This window comes from Lissotriton vulgaris, chromosome 9 (assembly GCF_964263255.1).
Source record: "Lissotriton vulgaris chromosome 9, aLisVul1.2, whole genome shotgun sequence".
Taxonomy (NCBI): Eukaryota; Metazoa; Chordata; class Amphibia; order Caudata; family Salamandridae; genus Lissotriton; species Lissotriton vulgaris.
The window spans coordinates 791039793-791055036 of NC_141697.1; the positions used below are offsets into that span (position 1 = coordinate 791039793).

Consider the following 15244-nt stretch of genomic DNA (forward strand, 5'->3'; position numbering starts at 1 on the left):
CTGTGTAAGGGGGTAGAAAAGATCAGCCGTACATTGTACTTTCTGTCTCTAACGCGAGGGATAGCCGTGCTGCCTGAGGGCTCGGTTCATGAACTTTGGGAAATCCAACGCGCGTTTAAGATGTGCGCCTCTAGATCATGGGGACTTTGAAATATGTTTTAGCCGGAATTTTTGTCGTCAAATGGTGTCATTCGTCTACAGAGCAACCCCTGCAGCCTCCTCCCTGTCGCACGTGTTTTCTTATTGCTAAAGACATCAGTCATTTCAAGGGCTTTGAGGCAGGCGGGGAACATTAATCTGGAGAACGAACCGTGCAAACAGGCATGACATCCGTTTTCTCTGACTCTGAGTCAGTGACTCATGTGAGTGAATACATTGGGACTGTGGGAAAAGGGCAGCTCTGCGGCGTCAGCTCGCATGACGTCATAGCTTCCATTGGGGCAGCAGGTGCAGTGGCACCGGGACCCCTTGAAGCCTGGGGTTTGCTGCATTGCACAGTCCAAACAGCGGCTGGAGGGCCCGTTTCCTTCCTTGCTCTAGGTCTCATGGCTCACTGGCTCGTAGTAACCTTGGCTTACTGGCTGCATCTCTTTGACTCACTGAATCACACTCGAGAACCACTCATTGGCAAGATGCCGCGTTCCTCTTTATCGCTTGCTGAGGCCTTCCAGATTGTTGCAGGCTGGCATCGGAACCACTGCGGAGTCTCATGCCCGGCTGAAGTACAGAGTAACAGCCTCCGGTTCACTGACAGCACATCTCCCACTGATGTCCTACAATAGAGTGTGCCAAGTTGAGCTGAAGCGGCTGTCTGGGCGCCTCAGAGGACGTGGCTTCTTCGGTGCGTATATTTGCTCTCCCAGACCCGGCGATGTTCTGTGCCAGCCCAGGAGCTGGGGCCATCCTTGTCAGCAGGGGCTTTCAGGGGGGGAGGGCATGCCCGCTCTGGCGTCGTCCATCACACTGGCCTCTTTGTTCTCAGGGGCACAGCGTTCAGAGCCTGTGGTGGGATAATCCGTCGTACGTGTAGCCACGGGGATGATAACAAAACATACTTCAACACAGGTCACCTTGTCCACAGGTTCTGCGGCCTAACTAGTTCACGCGCACGCGCAGCGTCATCCAGCAAACAGCTCATTTGTTTCCCATGAAAATCATTAGAAAATCCTTGACAGCAGCTCTGCCTTGCAGACCTTTCCTCCCCATCAACACTGTTTTCGTCTCGCCTAATGCACCTGGAAAGGTATGGAATTTCCTCGCTGGAGCTCCCGTAAAAAGCTCAGTAATCTTATTGTATTTCTGTAACGCGTTGTTACGAATTGTGGTGACCCTAAAGCGCTTTAACCACTAGTTGATTCACCGTTGGCGGGCCCTAATGCAGCAAGGAACTTCCCCACCATGATACTTTTGATAATAAAAACAACTGGGCAGGAAATGGCTCAACAGACCTCTCGGACCTGATGCCACTTGTCTGCGCCCCTAGTTACTTCACCAGTGGAGCTATGTAGGTGCATTCACGTGTGCAACAGACAGAGGTCGAAGTGGGTGGTATCAGAGAGATACGACGTGCTCATTCTTTTTTAGGTCGAGCCTGGGCAGCACATGCGCTGCAAAGCATGCTGCATTCAGGTTTGGATTTGAAGTTCCGCCCATTTCCCATCCATCTTTTCAATTTGCTCCTGTTACTGTCCTTTCTAAATTGTTGCTTTTGATTCATGAATAGGCTTAGTTGTCACTCTTTGGTAGCCTTGTCTGCATGTGTAACCTCCCATAAGGACTGGACTTTTTACTTGTGTTGTTACCATGGTCTGCTTTATCTAGTCTGTGAGCACTATTTTCTTTAATGATTTTTCCCTATTCCACCCCAACATGCTTTCCTACAAAGCTTCTTTATTTATTTAATTTGCCAGCGCGCTCAGCTTTAAGTATAGTGGCTGTGCTTCTTTATTTAAATAATTTGCCAGCGCAGTCCGCTTTAACTATAGCAGATGTGCTTCTTTATTTATTTTATTTGTCAGCGCGGTGAGGTTTAGCTTTAGCAGCCGCGCTACGGAACCTTTGTTATTTTTTTGTATTTTAGGATGAGAGCTCCCCATATCAAGCTTTCACTTTAATGGTGTCAAGACACGTTCTTTAGATGCTTCTTGCCGGATTCAGGTTAGAGTGAGCCGTGTCTAAAGAAAGGGAAAAGACCACCACTAAAGTGAAAGCACAGCATGTGGCTCTTTTACCAAAAAAAAAAAATTGTTTTTCTTTGGGAAAAGAGTCCCATGCCGTGCTTTCACTTTAATGGTGGCCGCACCCCTTTCTTTAGATGCGGCTCGCAGTAACCTGAATATGACCAGCAGCATCTAAAGAAAGGGGTGTGGCACCATTAAAGTAACCCACATTTGCTAGAGTTTAAGCTATTGGCATTATAAAGGACAATGCCTTTTGTGTTACTTTTCAAAGCACATAAATAAAAGGCATAATCATGCGAGACCTATTGCATTGCAAATGCTTGTTAATTTATGAAAAAACTTTCCCCTACTTTTAGTGAAAATAGTACAGTCCCGGGATGGTTAATTTAGATTGTTGAAATTGAATTGGGCAGACAGCTAAACAAGAGACAGCCATCTAGCCAGGGTGCATGCTTGCTTGAAAGAAATGTAAATGTGCTCAACTGGTTAATCTGCAAATGTAAAGGGTGCTTAGATCCTGTATTGGCTTTAAATGATGGAATTACTAGAAGCTTCCTGATAACACAGATTTATTTATTTTGAGTGGTAATGCAAGGAGTTACCAGCTGAGCTGTGAAATACGTGCTTCTTAGGGGTAGTCAGGGTACTACTAAAATCTATATTTTGGAAGCACTTTTTTATCTTAAACATTGATGTACATTTTGTAGCAGCCGATCTTATACTGTATGTAATCAACATTTTAAATAACAACTTACATATTCACAGCGCTTTCTGTCACAGGCTGGGAACTACAGATACACAAGTCACTATTCTTCACTGCGCTAACCAAGATTTAGGCCCATATTTATCCAAGGATTGTTCTGCCCGTGCGTCATTTAGGGTGGCGCAACGGCAATGTAACCCGTAAGTCAGATTTACCAAGACACGCAAAGCCACGTTGCGTGATCCTGCGTGTCTTGGTAAATGTGGAGTGATGCAAGGCATCGCTGCCTTACATTACTCAGCACCGGGAAGGCATTACATGGGAAGAGAGTGTGTGTTCCCACACATCTACCCATGCTTTTTGCCACATTCCCTGATTTACTAAGAGGAGTAAACCTGGGAATGTATCAAAATTGTACACTGTCCCAAAAGAGGCACAATGAGGAGAAATACCATTCAATTCCCTCATTGTTTCCTCTAAGTCTATGCATCGCAGCACACTCAGAAAGAGGAAACCACCTCTAAGGATTGTTTTTGTGCAGGAAAGTGTCCCTTCCTGCACACAAACAATCTTGCCTACAAAGCATATACCCTTGCTCAATGGCGCAAGGGTGCCTGTGTTGGTGCTAGGCAGTACATAGTGTGCTAGCACAAGGAGAGAGCAGGAATGTTGCTCTATGTTAGTAAATATAGCACATTCCTGCCATATTCATTTGATGCAGAGCAGCAAGTTGCGATGTGTCAAATAATTATAAATTTGTCCTTTAATGATGTGCATAAGGATGAGAGTTATTCCAATGTGAATTGGAGTTTTTAGCACTAAATGCGTTCCTTTTAGTCATGATTCGTCAGCGTTTTGAATTTAATGTGTGTTTTAAAATGTGATTGTATTTTAGAATAGTATTTATTGATGTATAGGTTAGGGTGTCAATGCTTTTATGACAATGCTGTCGAATAAAGCTTTTGAAATTGCAAAAAAAAAATTGTTATTCCAATGATGGTGTAGCAGTTACATGAAGTGTTGTATTTAGGTGACGCGTGAGGATCAGAAAGATGCTCCAATCATGGCGCTCCATCCATCTCAAGAACCATTACCGGCGCTTGCTAGAAGTAACATATGCAATTCGGCTACAAAGATTGGATATCTGTGGATTTGTGCCATCCTTTTGAGATAACTTTATCATCTCTCATAGGATGCTACCTTCTTTCTGTCCTGATGTTGACCAAAGCCACAATTTATCTCCTGGGAGTCGAAACGTTGAGATGTATCTTTGTAGCCTATGTAAACAGCCTGTACAATATATAAACCTGAACTCGTAGCTGAGTCTATGTTCTCCAAAATTTGTTTGTTTTACAGTCAGCATTGCTTTTCAGTTTCACTATTATACTGCAGACATTTTTCACAAATGTCACTAAGCTCTGCGCCGTCCTATAGAACGCCTACTTATTGGACCTTTTCTGTCTTTGTTATAATAGAGAACCAAAAATAATTTTTTGTTCAAACTCATTTGCTAACCCTCAACTATCTGTTAACAACAAGGTCTTGTCTAACTAATCCGAGATGACCATTATTTATTTTTTACTTGTATACCAAGGATCTCCTTATTTTCTTGTAGTACCAAACATGGCGCAGTGCAACTTGACGAGACAGTATATGATGCACTGCATACCTGTGAATTCAGTAGTATTCAAGTTTGTTCCGTCAGGGTTTTTTGAAGCAGGGAGCCAGGTTGTCAGAGGTATATTCACCTGCAAGTGTCAGACTGAGAAGGTGTTGGGCCAGTGATTTAATTACCTACCTCTTACATACCTTACAGTTTGACTCTGCCTATAGATCAAGGTTGAGAGATGTGGACCACATGTTGTTATTTTAGTGAGATCTGTGGGTCAAGTTAAGTGAGATCTGTCAATCACTGTAGCTCTCAGGGTATCTTACGGTCACTGTATCCATGAAAGAGAGAATTTTGGGTTCATGCACAGGACAGTATCAGAGCCATGACTGACTTGGATTTGCTGCATGGGAGCTGCATGCTTACATCTCCTGTACATTATGGGAATAGGCATGTTAGGTAGTCTAGGGTGGAGCGATTGACACTAGGACAGCAAAGACCCAAGTCGCAGAGACTAAACATTCCACTAGTAGGCATTCTGTTGCTACTAAACAGTGCTGTCATTGAGTGTAAACCAGTTAGATTCCAGTTTCACTGGCTATTCTTGAGCTGGAATCACATTCCAAGGTGATCCCATCAGAATGTTGGTATTTTGTCTTGTTTGCAGGGTTCCGACAGCAGGACACATACGGAATGGTTCGTGCATGTGGAGTGCACTTGTTTTATGCGGTGCAGGAGAGTTTGAGAGTTCATATTGTCCTTTGTATTCCCACAAACCTCACTTCATTGACAATCAGTAATTCCTCTTGTCCAAGTTTTGGCCTGACTGGTAGGAGTTTGATGTCAAACTGAGCCAAGTTGAACACTCACGCTTTGCAGTCAGGCTCAGCAGCACATTAAATGAAACAGTGATACACTCCAGTGCGCTAGTTTCCAAGAGATAATCTAAGATTTAAAGTGTTTTTGACCATCCCCAAATCAGTAATTTAGGTCCATGTGTCCTCTGTAGGAATGTGAAGTTTATTTCCCACACATATTAACAATGTGCGTTTCACACAATACAAACTGATTTTTTTAAGCATTTAATATTTCTTGAAGACTTACCATTTTACCAACCTTAAAATAATTAATATTATGTTAAAACATGCTGGGATTCAAGCATAAGCTGTGCCGGTTATATGTATCTTGTACCTGTATGAAGGGCTTTAAGTGGTTGAGTCTCAAACCTGAGGTATTTAATATCCAACGTTGGGTCATTGTTTATTGGGCTCTATATTAACATTTACATTTACTTTACTTCCAAAAACACTGATAGATTTCTCGACAAGCACTGTAAAAACGCTGAAGGTGGTCCATGTCAACAATGAATCTCGTTACATTTCTTATGTTTTACTTCATCTTGAATTCTGTGCTTTTTACACAATGTTAGTTTTCTGTAGTCATGTGTTATGGATATTTTGAACAGAATTTCCTTCAGGTGTTTGCATGAGATTGCGGTGTGGCAGGATGTTTATGATAGCGCACAATTGGCAGCTCTGAGGTTGAGGCAGGCGGAGGAGGTATTTTCTTACAGTGCCTGTCACTGGGTCATAGAGGTGTGCAGATTCATGCACATCTAATCCTTGTCCTCTCAGCAAAGTGCACGGAGCGATAGTTGCACATGTGTGAATTGTAATTGTGGGGAGGTGTGAGATATGCAGGTGGGGAATTTCAGACAGATGTGTCCAGAAAAAGGGCACAAGGGCCTGAAAGACTGAGAGGATGTAGAATAAAGAAATGTAAAGGGGAGAATGAAACCTTCCGAAGACCACTACCCCTCCGACAGACCTTAGTAATATTTATTTTAAAAGTTTGTCTTGTATTTTTAGAATTGAACCATTTTCAATTCTAATTATTCATAACAAAATAATTGTTATTCATTTATCTGATACAGCTAACAAGCATTGATAAAGCCCGTAGGTCCTGATTGTTTTTGCTTGTGTTTGTTGTAGCGTGATATGTCAGGATACAGTAGGTGAAGACTCCCAAAGAGGCACCGGAGTACAGATCAAGTGGCAAACTGTGTGAACCACTGGATATGATTTACATGTTTTAAGCCACACCCCCATTTACACAGGCGACCCTCCTAGAAAGGATTCCTAGCTAAGCTTAACTGACCATTTCTCTTTTAGCAAACCCACCCTCATCTTTTTCATCCCACATAATGGGCTGCCTGAAGATTACACAATGATCTCCACAACACTAGCTTTACTCCACTGAGCTATTTAAAAGAGAACACAAATCTAGGACTTCCATGTCGCAAGCAGTGCTCTGCAGCAGGCACATGAACCGTCCGAGCTATTTCCATGAATCACTTATGTGTCCAGAGAGTATGTGCAGATCTCTTTGGCAAGTGCATTTACCACCTGAGTTATCTCAACAGTATTACAGGACTTACAACACAAACACGATGCCGCTGTTTATCCCATTATATTGGCTTACGGTGGAAGACAAGTTGAGCTGCAAACACTTCATTTTCAATATTCCATGACATATACAACATTCCACACAGACAGGCTAGAGAGCAGAGGAAGAAAGAGGAAGGAGAAATCACCATACAACATCCATATATGCTTAGAGAGGTTTTCCTGCTTTTGTCTGGAGTATCTGTGCAGCCGATGTTCATTACAGGCTTTTAAATTGCCCCCGGACATTGGCAACAGTCTGAAAAGCTTTTTTGTTTTCTTTTTGGCAAGGGAGGGTAGATGTGCCTCACAGCCAGTCCTCGGCACAATGCACCGGAACCCACCAAGTTCATGCCTCCCTTCACACAGTGGACAAACATGTAGAAGTTGGGAGGGTCAGGAGACTGAAATGTGAGATCCTCGTAGCTCTTTGCAACTTGGGTTTAATTCCCACAGCTAACCCAAAATGCAGTATGACAAACTAAAGTGACTAATGGGTGAATGATGTCACAAAAGAGCTCAAAACTCCAGCTGAAAGCATCAAACAAACGATACATAACACAGGGAATTGTTATTATACACCTTCTACATTTGATGACCCCTTTAACTTGCCAGAACTGTTTTTCTATATATTACTTTGCTACCAATTAATTTGCTGGAAGGGTTTACAAAATGTATAAAACATAGGCCGTCACTGACTCCCCCCTTTCACAGTCCAACCACCCCTACCCCGCCTCCCTCCTGTTTCCACAGCCCAGCCTCCATTTACTGGGTTTCAAACGCAAATTATTTCCATGTCCAGCATCAGAGTAACATCTCTCCACAGTACCAGCACGTTTGCGGCAAAATACACACTTCCCATATTATCTAGCTGCTACGATTCCCCGCTCAGACCCACGTGGCCGGTCCACGCGTTTTGTAATTCCGGTTCAGCAAGGATGATGATTCAGCTGCCTCGGGCGGGCGCGGGGATGCACTCCCCTTCTGTTCTGTCCCAAAATAGAGGCCACGTGCCTCAGTCCGACCCCCCCACCCCCTTCTGGCTGAGGCAGTGGCAAGTGGCGGCGCTGCGACACATAAACAAAGAGGGCGGCTGGTTACACCCTGTGTATCGTTGCAGGTAAAAGAGCAAGCGACGAAGAAGAAGACGTCACAGCATCAGGGACCAGGGAAGACGCAGAGCGGCTGCGGAGCAGGTGCACGCGCAGCCTCCAACGGCAAGCAGGATGGGCCAGAAGGACGCCCCCAAGGACCTGTACGTACCGGAGCCTCTTTCCTGTCTTCACGGCTCTCCCTTTGTGTCTCTCTGTTCTGTTGTTACTCTTTCTCTTCGTAGCTCTTCGCCTCGTTTTTTATGAGCCCACCCAACACATTCCTAAATATATATATATTCACAGAAAAAACCATAGGTTATAGACCATATATAGTTAGGAATTTGCATTTACAAAACCTTGAAAATTCACTGAAAAAACCATAGGTTATAGACCATATATAGTTAGGGATTAGCATTTAAAAAACCTTATTTTATTTGCACAAAACCATTGAAATTCCATATATAGTTAGTTGCACTAACTATATATCGCGGACCCGCAATCCACTGCTAATGATGTCACATATTACATCATTCATGACATGGTCAGTGACATCACTGATGACATCACTGATGACATCTCAAATGACATCACTGATGACATCACTGATGACATCTCAAATGACATCACTGATGACATCACTGACATCTCATTTGACATTACTGATTACATCACTGATGATATCATTTATGTGATAATACATCTTCAGACTCTAATATAACCTTTGATACACTCAGTGTAAACAGGCACTCACAGACTGTCACACATCCATGGAGTTACTCACACACCTATTCAGTCATGCAAAGAATCAATCACATCTCCATTTCCTTAACTATACAGTTATACACACCTTACTTATTCAAACATATACTAACACATATTTACTCTCTTATACAATCCTTGATACAAGTTCACAATGATTCATACAGCCACTCTCACATTCACTGACTCTTATGTTCAGTTATTTATATATGTCAACTCTCACATGGAGTGTGCTTTACATATGTATTTACTTTGACATGTAGAACTGAGATATCCATTCACTCACCAATATACTCATGCACACAGTCAACTGTCCATACAGCTGTTTCTACATGCACTTTTGAACCCATACACCTAGGGAATCAACCGCTCACACATCTATGCACAGAGTTATACACCTCCCAGCCACCCACACACACACTCAGTCTCCCATACAAATACTTGGGCAACCATTCAATAACCCATATAGTTACTGATATAGCTACTGATTTAAACATGCAGCAGTTTACAGAAGAACATAAATATTGATTGCCAAATTAAGACACTTTAATCACTAACCCATGCACTCAGTGAGACACATTTAATCATTCTCTCATACAGTCAGTCATGCACCTACTAAATCCTTCATCCAGACACTTATACATCCACTCATTCTTCAATATGTAAGACATATTTTAACTTTACAGAAACATACAGTCACTGGGTGTTGTCATCAGTGATGTCATCAGTGATGTCATTTGAGATGTCATCAGTGATGTCATCAGTGATGTCACTGACCATGTCATGAATGATGTAATATGTGACATCATTAGCAGTGGATTGCGGGTCCGCGATATATAGTTAGTGCAACTAACTATATATGGAATTTCAATGGTTTTGTGCAAATAAAATAAGGTTTTTTAAATGCTAATCCCTAACTATATATGGTCTATAACCTATGGTTTTTTCAGTGAATTTTCAAGGTTTTGTAAATGCAAATTCCTAACTATATATGGTCTATAACCTATGGTTTTTTCTGTGAATTTCATTGGTTTTTTAAAAGCTAATATCTATAGCTGTAAAATATATTCTTTATTAAGTGACGTATCACGTAGCCCGTGAGACGCCTCATGATGCATCGCATAACCGTGACGTATCGTCTCTGCAGCGCAAACCAAACCCAAAACGTAAGCGCGCCAGAACACGCTTAAAGATATATATATATTTTTTAACCTTAATTAGACAAAATCCACACGTGCACATATCACAAACGTTCAAAAAACACAATATGTCGGACTCCCGTTACGCTGCCGGTTAGCTGCCCGGTTAACGTACCAGGAAGCACCTTTACCGCGAAAATCGCAAATTTTTTTTTTTCACCCCCCAGGGAACTTTAATAGCCCCCTCATCAATCCTAGGGGTTCAGGAGGGGTCTGCCTTACCCCTTTCATTCATTTACACCTTTTTTTTTTCCACCTCTTGTCTCTCGATCCCACAGAGAGACAAGATGGCGGCCGCTCCAGACTGTTTACAATGATAACAGCCAATCAGCTTCTCCTCAGACTCCCGTTACACTGCCGATTAGCTTCCCGGTAGCTTCCCGGTAGCTGCCCGGTTAGCTGCCCAGTTCGCGTACCAAGACGCGTCTCTACGGCGAAAAAATCGGATTTTTTTGTTTGTTTTTTTTTGGCCCCACGTGGTTTTATAATATCCCCCTCATAAATCCTAGGGGGTCAGAAGGGGTCTACCTTGCCCTCTTTCCTTCATTTCCCCCTTTGTTTTGGCCTCCTCTTGTCTCTCGATCCTACCGAGAGACAAGATGGCGGCCGCTCCGGACTGTTTACAATATTGACAGCCAATCAGCTACTCCTCAGACTCCCGTTACACTGCCGGTTAGCTTCCCGGTTAGCTGCCCGGTTAGCTGCCCGGTTCGCGTACCAAGACGCGTCTCTACGGCGAAAAAATCGGATTTTTTTTTTGGGTTACACTGCCGGTTAGCTTCCCGGTTAGCTGCCCGGTTAGCTGCCCGGTTCGCGAACCAAGACGCGTCTCTACGGCGAAAAAATCGGATTTTTTTTTTTTTTTTTTTGGGCCCGGCGTGGCTCTATAATATCCCCCTCATCAATCCCAGGGGGTCAGGAGGGGTCTACCTTGCCCCCTTTCCTTCATTTCCCCCTTTGTTTTGGCCTCCTCTTGTCTCTCGATCCTACCGAGAGACAAGATGGCGGCCGCACCGGACTGTTTAGAATGTTGACAGACACCGGAGAGCCAATCAGCTTCGCTTTGCAAAGTTCCGATACGCGAAAAGTTCGCGAACCGGAGCGCTGCCCGGAGCGCTGTTACAGATATATATCTTGATTTAAACGTTAATTTCTCAAAATCCACTGAAGCACATATATTGAGACCTAGCAAAGGCACATCGGGCTAACAGTCCCTACAATTTTGCCAAGTTTCGTGGAAATCCATTCAGCCGTTCGGGCTAAAAGTGAGTCCAACCGCCCTATGGAAATTAACATGGGAAAAACGCGTTTTGGGACCCCCCTTTTTTCTCGGCCCCCCCTTGACGAACCCCCCCCAAAGTTTCAGGAGCTGCTCAGAAACAAAATGTGCCATTTTCCTGAAAATTTCAGCCGATTCCGTCCACAAACGCCAAAGTTATTAGACATAGAATTTTCAAAAGTCCCATAGGAAAAAAATCCTAACTATATATACCTACTGGCTATCGCCAGTAGGTAATATATATATATATATATATATATATATATATATATATATATATATATATATATATATATATATATATATAGAAAAAATATATATATATTTATATATATACCCCTTTCCGTCATTTCTTTCTCCCCCCTCTATTTTGCTCTCCAGATCTTTGCCTCAGTCTGTTGCTATATAAACTTCTTCATCTCGTTTCCTGGTTTATTGTCTGTGTCACTTTTTACGCCCCTCTCCTGTCTTAACCTGTATCGCGCTCCCTGTCTACGTTACTCTTCACTCGATGTTGTTTTTTTATCAGTATCTCACTGTTCTGCCTCTGGTGCACTGCTTGTCTCTTCTTTTTCTCTCACATTGTCTCTTTTTGCGTTTGTCCGTCTGTCTCTCTGTGTCTTGCCCCTTCCTAATTTGACTTTCCCTTGCACTCTTCTACTTCTCCTTTCCCTTCTCTGACCATTTTCTTTCCGGCGATACCACTCCATCATACGATTTCCCACCTTCTACCTCCCTTTCTTTCTCTTGGCACCTTTTTGTTTGTCCCCGATACGTGACTGTTTTAAAAAAAAACTGTTTACATATTTACCATACCGATATACATTTTTACCATACCGATCTTATGTGCGCATTTCTTAAAGAAAGGCAGGTGCATGTTAAGTGAGTCAGACATTTGTACTGAATGTAATATCACTGGGTTGCACACTCAGGTCAGAACTCTGATAAATGTGCTCAAGGTTCCATCGTGGGCCAGTAGGCATCGCTTCATACCACCCCTAACCAGACAGCAGCAGACACGACAGTTCCAGACAGGTGCCACTGTAAAAGCAACACTGCATGCCAGCAGACTTCACTGTGAGAGCCAAAATTCTAGCTCCAGCCAAATGGGTCACCATAAGAGCAGTACTCCTAGTCCCGAGCTGCAGGTATAGCAGTAAAAGACCCCGCTACCTGTTGGGTGTCACTGGCTGAGCAGCACTTCCAGACTTGCCCCGATGATATGAGTATAGGAGAGAGCCCCAGGTGCCACTGCAGTGCAGCACTACTAGCCACTGCAAGCAGATGCTGATGGAAAGGCAGCACTTCCTGCTCTGGCCAGCAGGTTTCACTGTGTAAAGGCCATACTCCAAGTCTTTGCCAGCCATTGCCTCAGGAGCCCTCCTGACAGCAGTAGCAGAGCTCAAAATTCCTTACCACAAGGGAGTCACTTGAAGGGCAGAGATGCCATTGATTGTTAGTAGGTGTTACTGCAAAAGTAGGTCTGGTAGCCCTCTCCAGCAGGTGCCACTGTAGAGCAGCACTACAAGCCAAGGCCAGCAAGTGTCATTGAAAGTTCATCCCTCGCCGTCTTAGCCAGTAGATGTCAACGCCTTACTTCGCAAACCCTTATTAGTGAAGAAAATATAATTAGGAGTCAGAAAGCATGTGCAGGTCACACCTGTTTTAATTTTGCTTCTCTGGTATTCTTGGAGTATCACATGCCGTTTAAACAGGCGTGCCTTATTCGTGAGGCATAAAACATGAAACATCATCCATAGCTTGCTTACAAACTGTCTAACTGGAGGCTCGAGATCAGCAAATGCATGTCAGACCATATTTAGACCACTATATTCTGGCACCATACACATGCAAAGGGGGGATATAGGTAGGGCCATGGTTTGGCATTTTCTCGAGAATTTTATGTTGCTGCCTTTACTTTTTTTAAATATATTGCCTTCTGCCCTATACATACCACTGTCAATACTTTGTCTTTGAGTTTAAAAAAAGCTAAAAATGTTTCTATTTCAGCTGTCACTGGCCTGAATATCTGAGAATTCCCATTTCATTTAGTCAGCAGAGGGTATGTTTCTCACTGTTTGTTAACATTATGTAGTCTGGTTTCTGTGTTTGTAGGGAGATTAGAAAATTATAATTTGTAGATTTTATTTATTCGTTTTTTGATGTGATCCTAACCTGTATTTCTATATGTGTAATAGTTTCTTTTATATAACTCTTACTAGACTTAGGACCTCATTACAAGTCTGGCGGTCCACTTGGGGGGCTTGGTGGTGGCAGTCCGGCAATTAGCTGTCCCACCCACCCCATTACAAGTTGGGCGGCGGCGCGGCGGTCAGGGCCTAAGTGCTGCTGTGGCACCGCCATGCATATTACGAGTTTCAGGACCGCCAGCGGTTCACCTCAGTTCCTGCACGGCTTGGGCTTTACAGTCCATGCCATGCAAGAACTTGTTTGGTGTTCCCAATGCGGTGGCCATTTTCAGAGGCACCGCCGTGGGGCTGCCCAAGACACAAGAAAGCTCGCCCGATATGAGGAAACTCACAGGTTTGGCAGTGCGGGAGCAGGCTGCCAGTCTGGCAGTCCGCTCCCGCACTGCCAAACTCGTAAACAGTGCACCCTAAACCAGTGTTGCAAGGTCTACACACACACATCAACAAGTACCATTGTCCCAAATTTTACATGGGCAGTAGAGCGGTGGATCTTGTTGGCCCTAACACATAGAAAATTAGTTGTTCACAGTTTCTGCTGCTTCTTTTCAGATATCACATGGTCAGCATCATCTTCTTCATCCTTGGACTGGGAACGCTGCTACCATGGAACTTCTTCATCACTGCCATCCCGGTGAGTAATACTAAGGACTTCTGTTTTATGTGGTGTGCTGCTTATTTCTTTGATAAGGTTGTCTATCAGTGAAAGACTATGAGGAGGCTCATGACAAATGGGAAAGGACACATTGAGAGGCGTTCTGCAGAACAGTTTCAGGGAAGGTAATGCATTAAAAATGCCAGCGTTTTAGTCTTAGGATCAAAACTGTCCCTTCACTTATTGATGTGCTCACCCTCATGACCATCGGTGGTCGAATCTTTTGGTACTAAAATCTGAAAATATCCACATCAGCACCGTAACTCAGGCTCTTCAAAGGTTGGCCCATCAACGCCTTGCTGTCCCACAGGAATACTGATCCAGATAAGAGTAGCAACAGCTACTGCTGTTGAGATAGTGGCCCGATTGAATGAAGAACAGTCAAATAAGCTAAGACATCCACCAACAAATGGTTCTTTGATGATCTTTCAGTCTTAAAAGAAGGGGCATGACTCATATCCATCTGGTTAAAGTAATGCCTTCCTGCAGACCATCTGTTGTATTACCATATCTCTGTGTGATATTAAACATTCTGCCACCTGCTTGATGAAGGCCTGCTTCCTGGCGTGTACCCCAAAGCAAAACAATTGTCTACTGAGCTTTTCATCTGGGTTATCTTGAAACAGCGGGGCACGACTCTAGCCTCCTTAATTGCAGCCCCTTCGCGATTCCTCTGCGGTGACTTCATGGCATTCTTCCCTGAAAAAATATCTTAGTTCAAGGCAGCATTGCATCAGATGAACCCTAGACCAAACTATAATTGTCAATGGACATTAACATTTCTCAATGTTTTTGTGAATTTGTAGAAGTATCTGAGGAATATATCAGTGACGTAATGAAACTTGAGCCCTCCCCTGCAAGGCTCATGGAGGGGCCCCTGCTCCAGATTTAATCAGGAGCTTGGGTCAGAGTGCTGTGCTTTGGGGGCTCCCTTTAGCTCACCCCGCGCACTGCCAGGACTGTGGGGGCCTGGGTTACGCCACTGGAATATATGGTAAGATATTTTGGAGGCTCAAACCCTGTACATCACCTGCTGACATCTGCAAATCTAAATCACATAAAACAGAATATATTGTCATTGTTACATTCGTCACCGCACCTCTGTTGTCTGGAGA

At 43.6% G+C, this 15244-nt stretch overlaps 1 protein-coding gene across 1 annotated transcript in view; it reads left to right on the top strand.

Annotated features, from left to right (window-relative positions):
- SLC29A2 (solute carrier family 29 member 2) overlaps nucleotides 1–15244 on the top strand; it is an 81686-nt gene that overhangs the window by 16777 nt on the left and 49665 nt on the right. The window contains exons 3-4 of the mRNA XM_086938525.1: nucleotides 8057–8191; nucleotides 14027–14108. Coding sequence (XP_086794651.1) covers nucleotides 8163–8191; nucleotides 14027–14108 — 111 coding nt within the window. The 5' untranslated portion in view covers nucleotides 8057–8162. The remainder of the gene's footprint in view (nucleotides 1–8056; nucleotides 8192–14026; nucleotides 14109–15244) is intronic.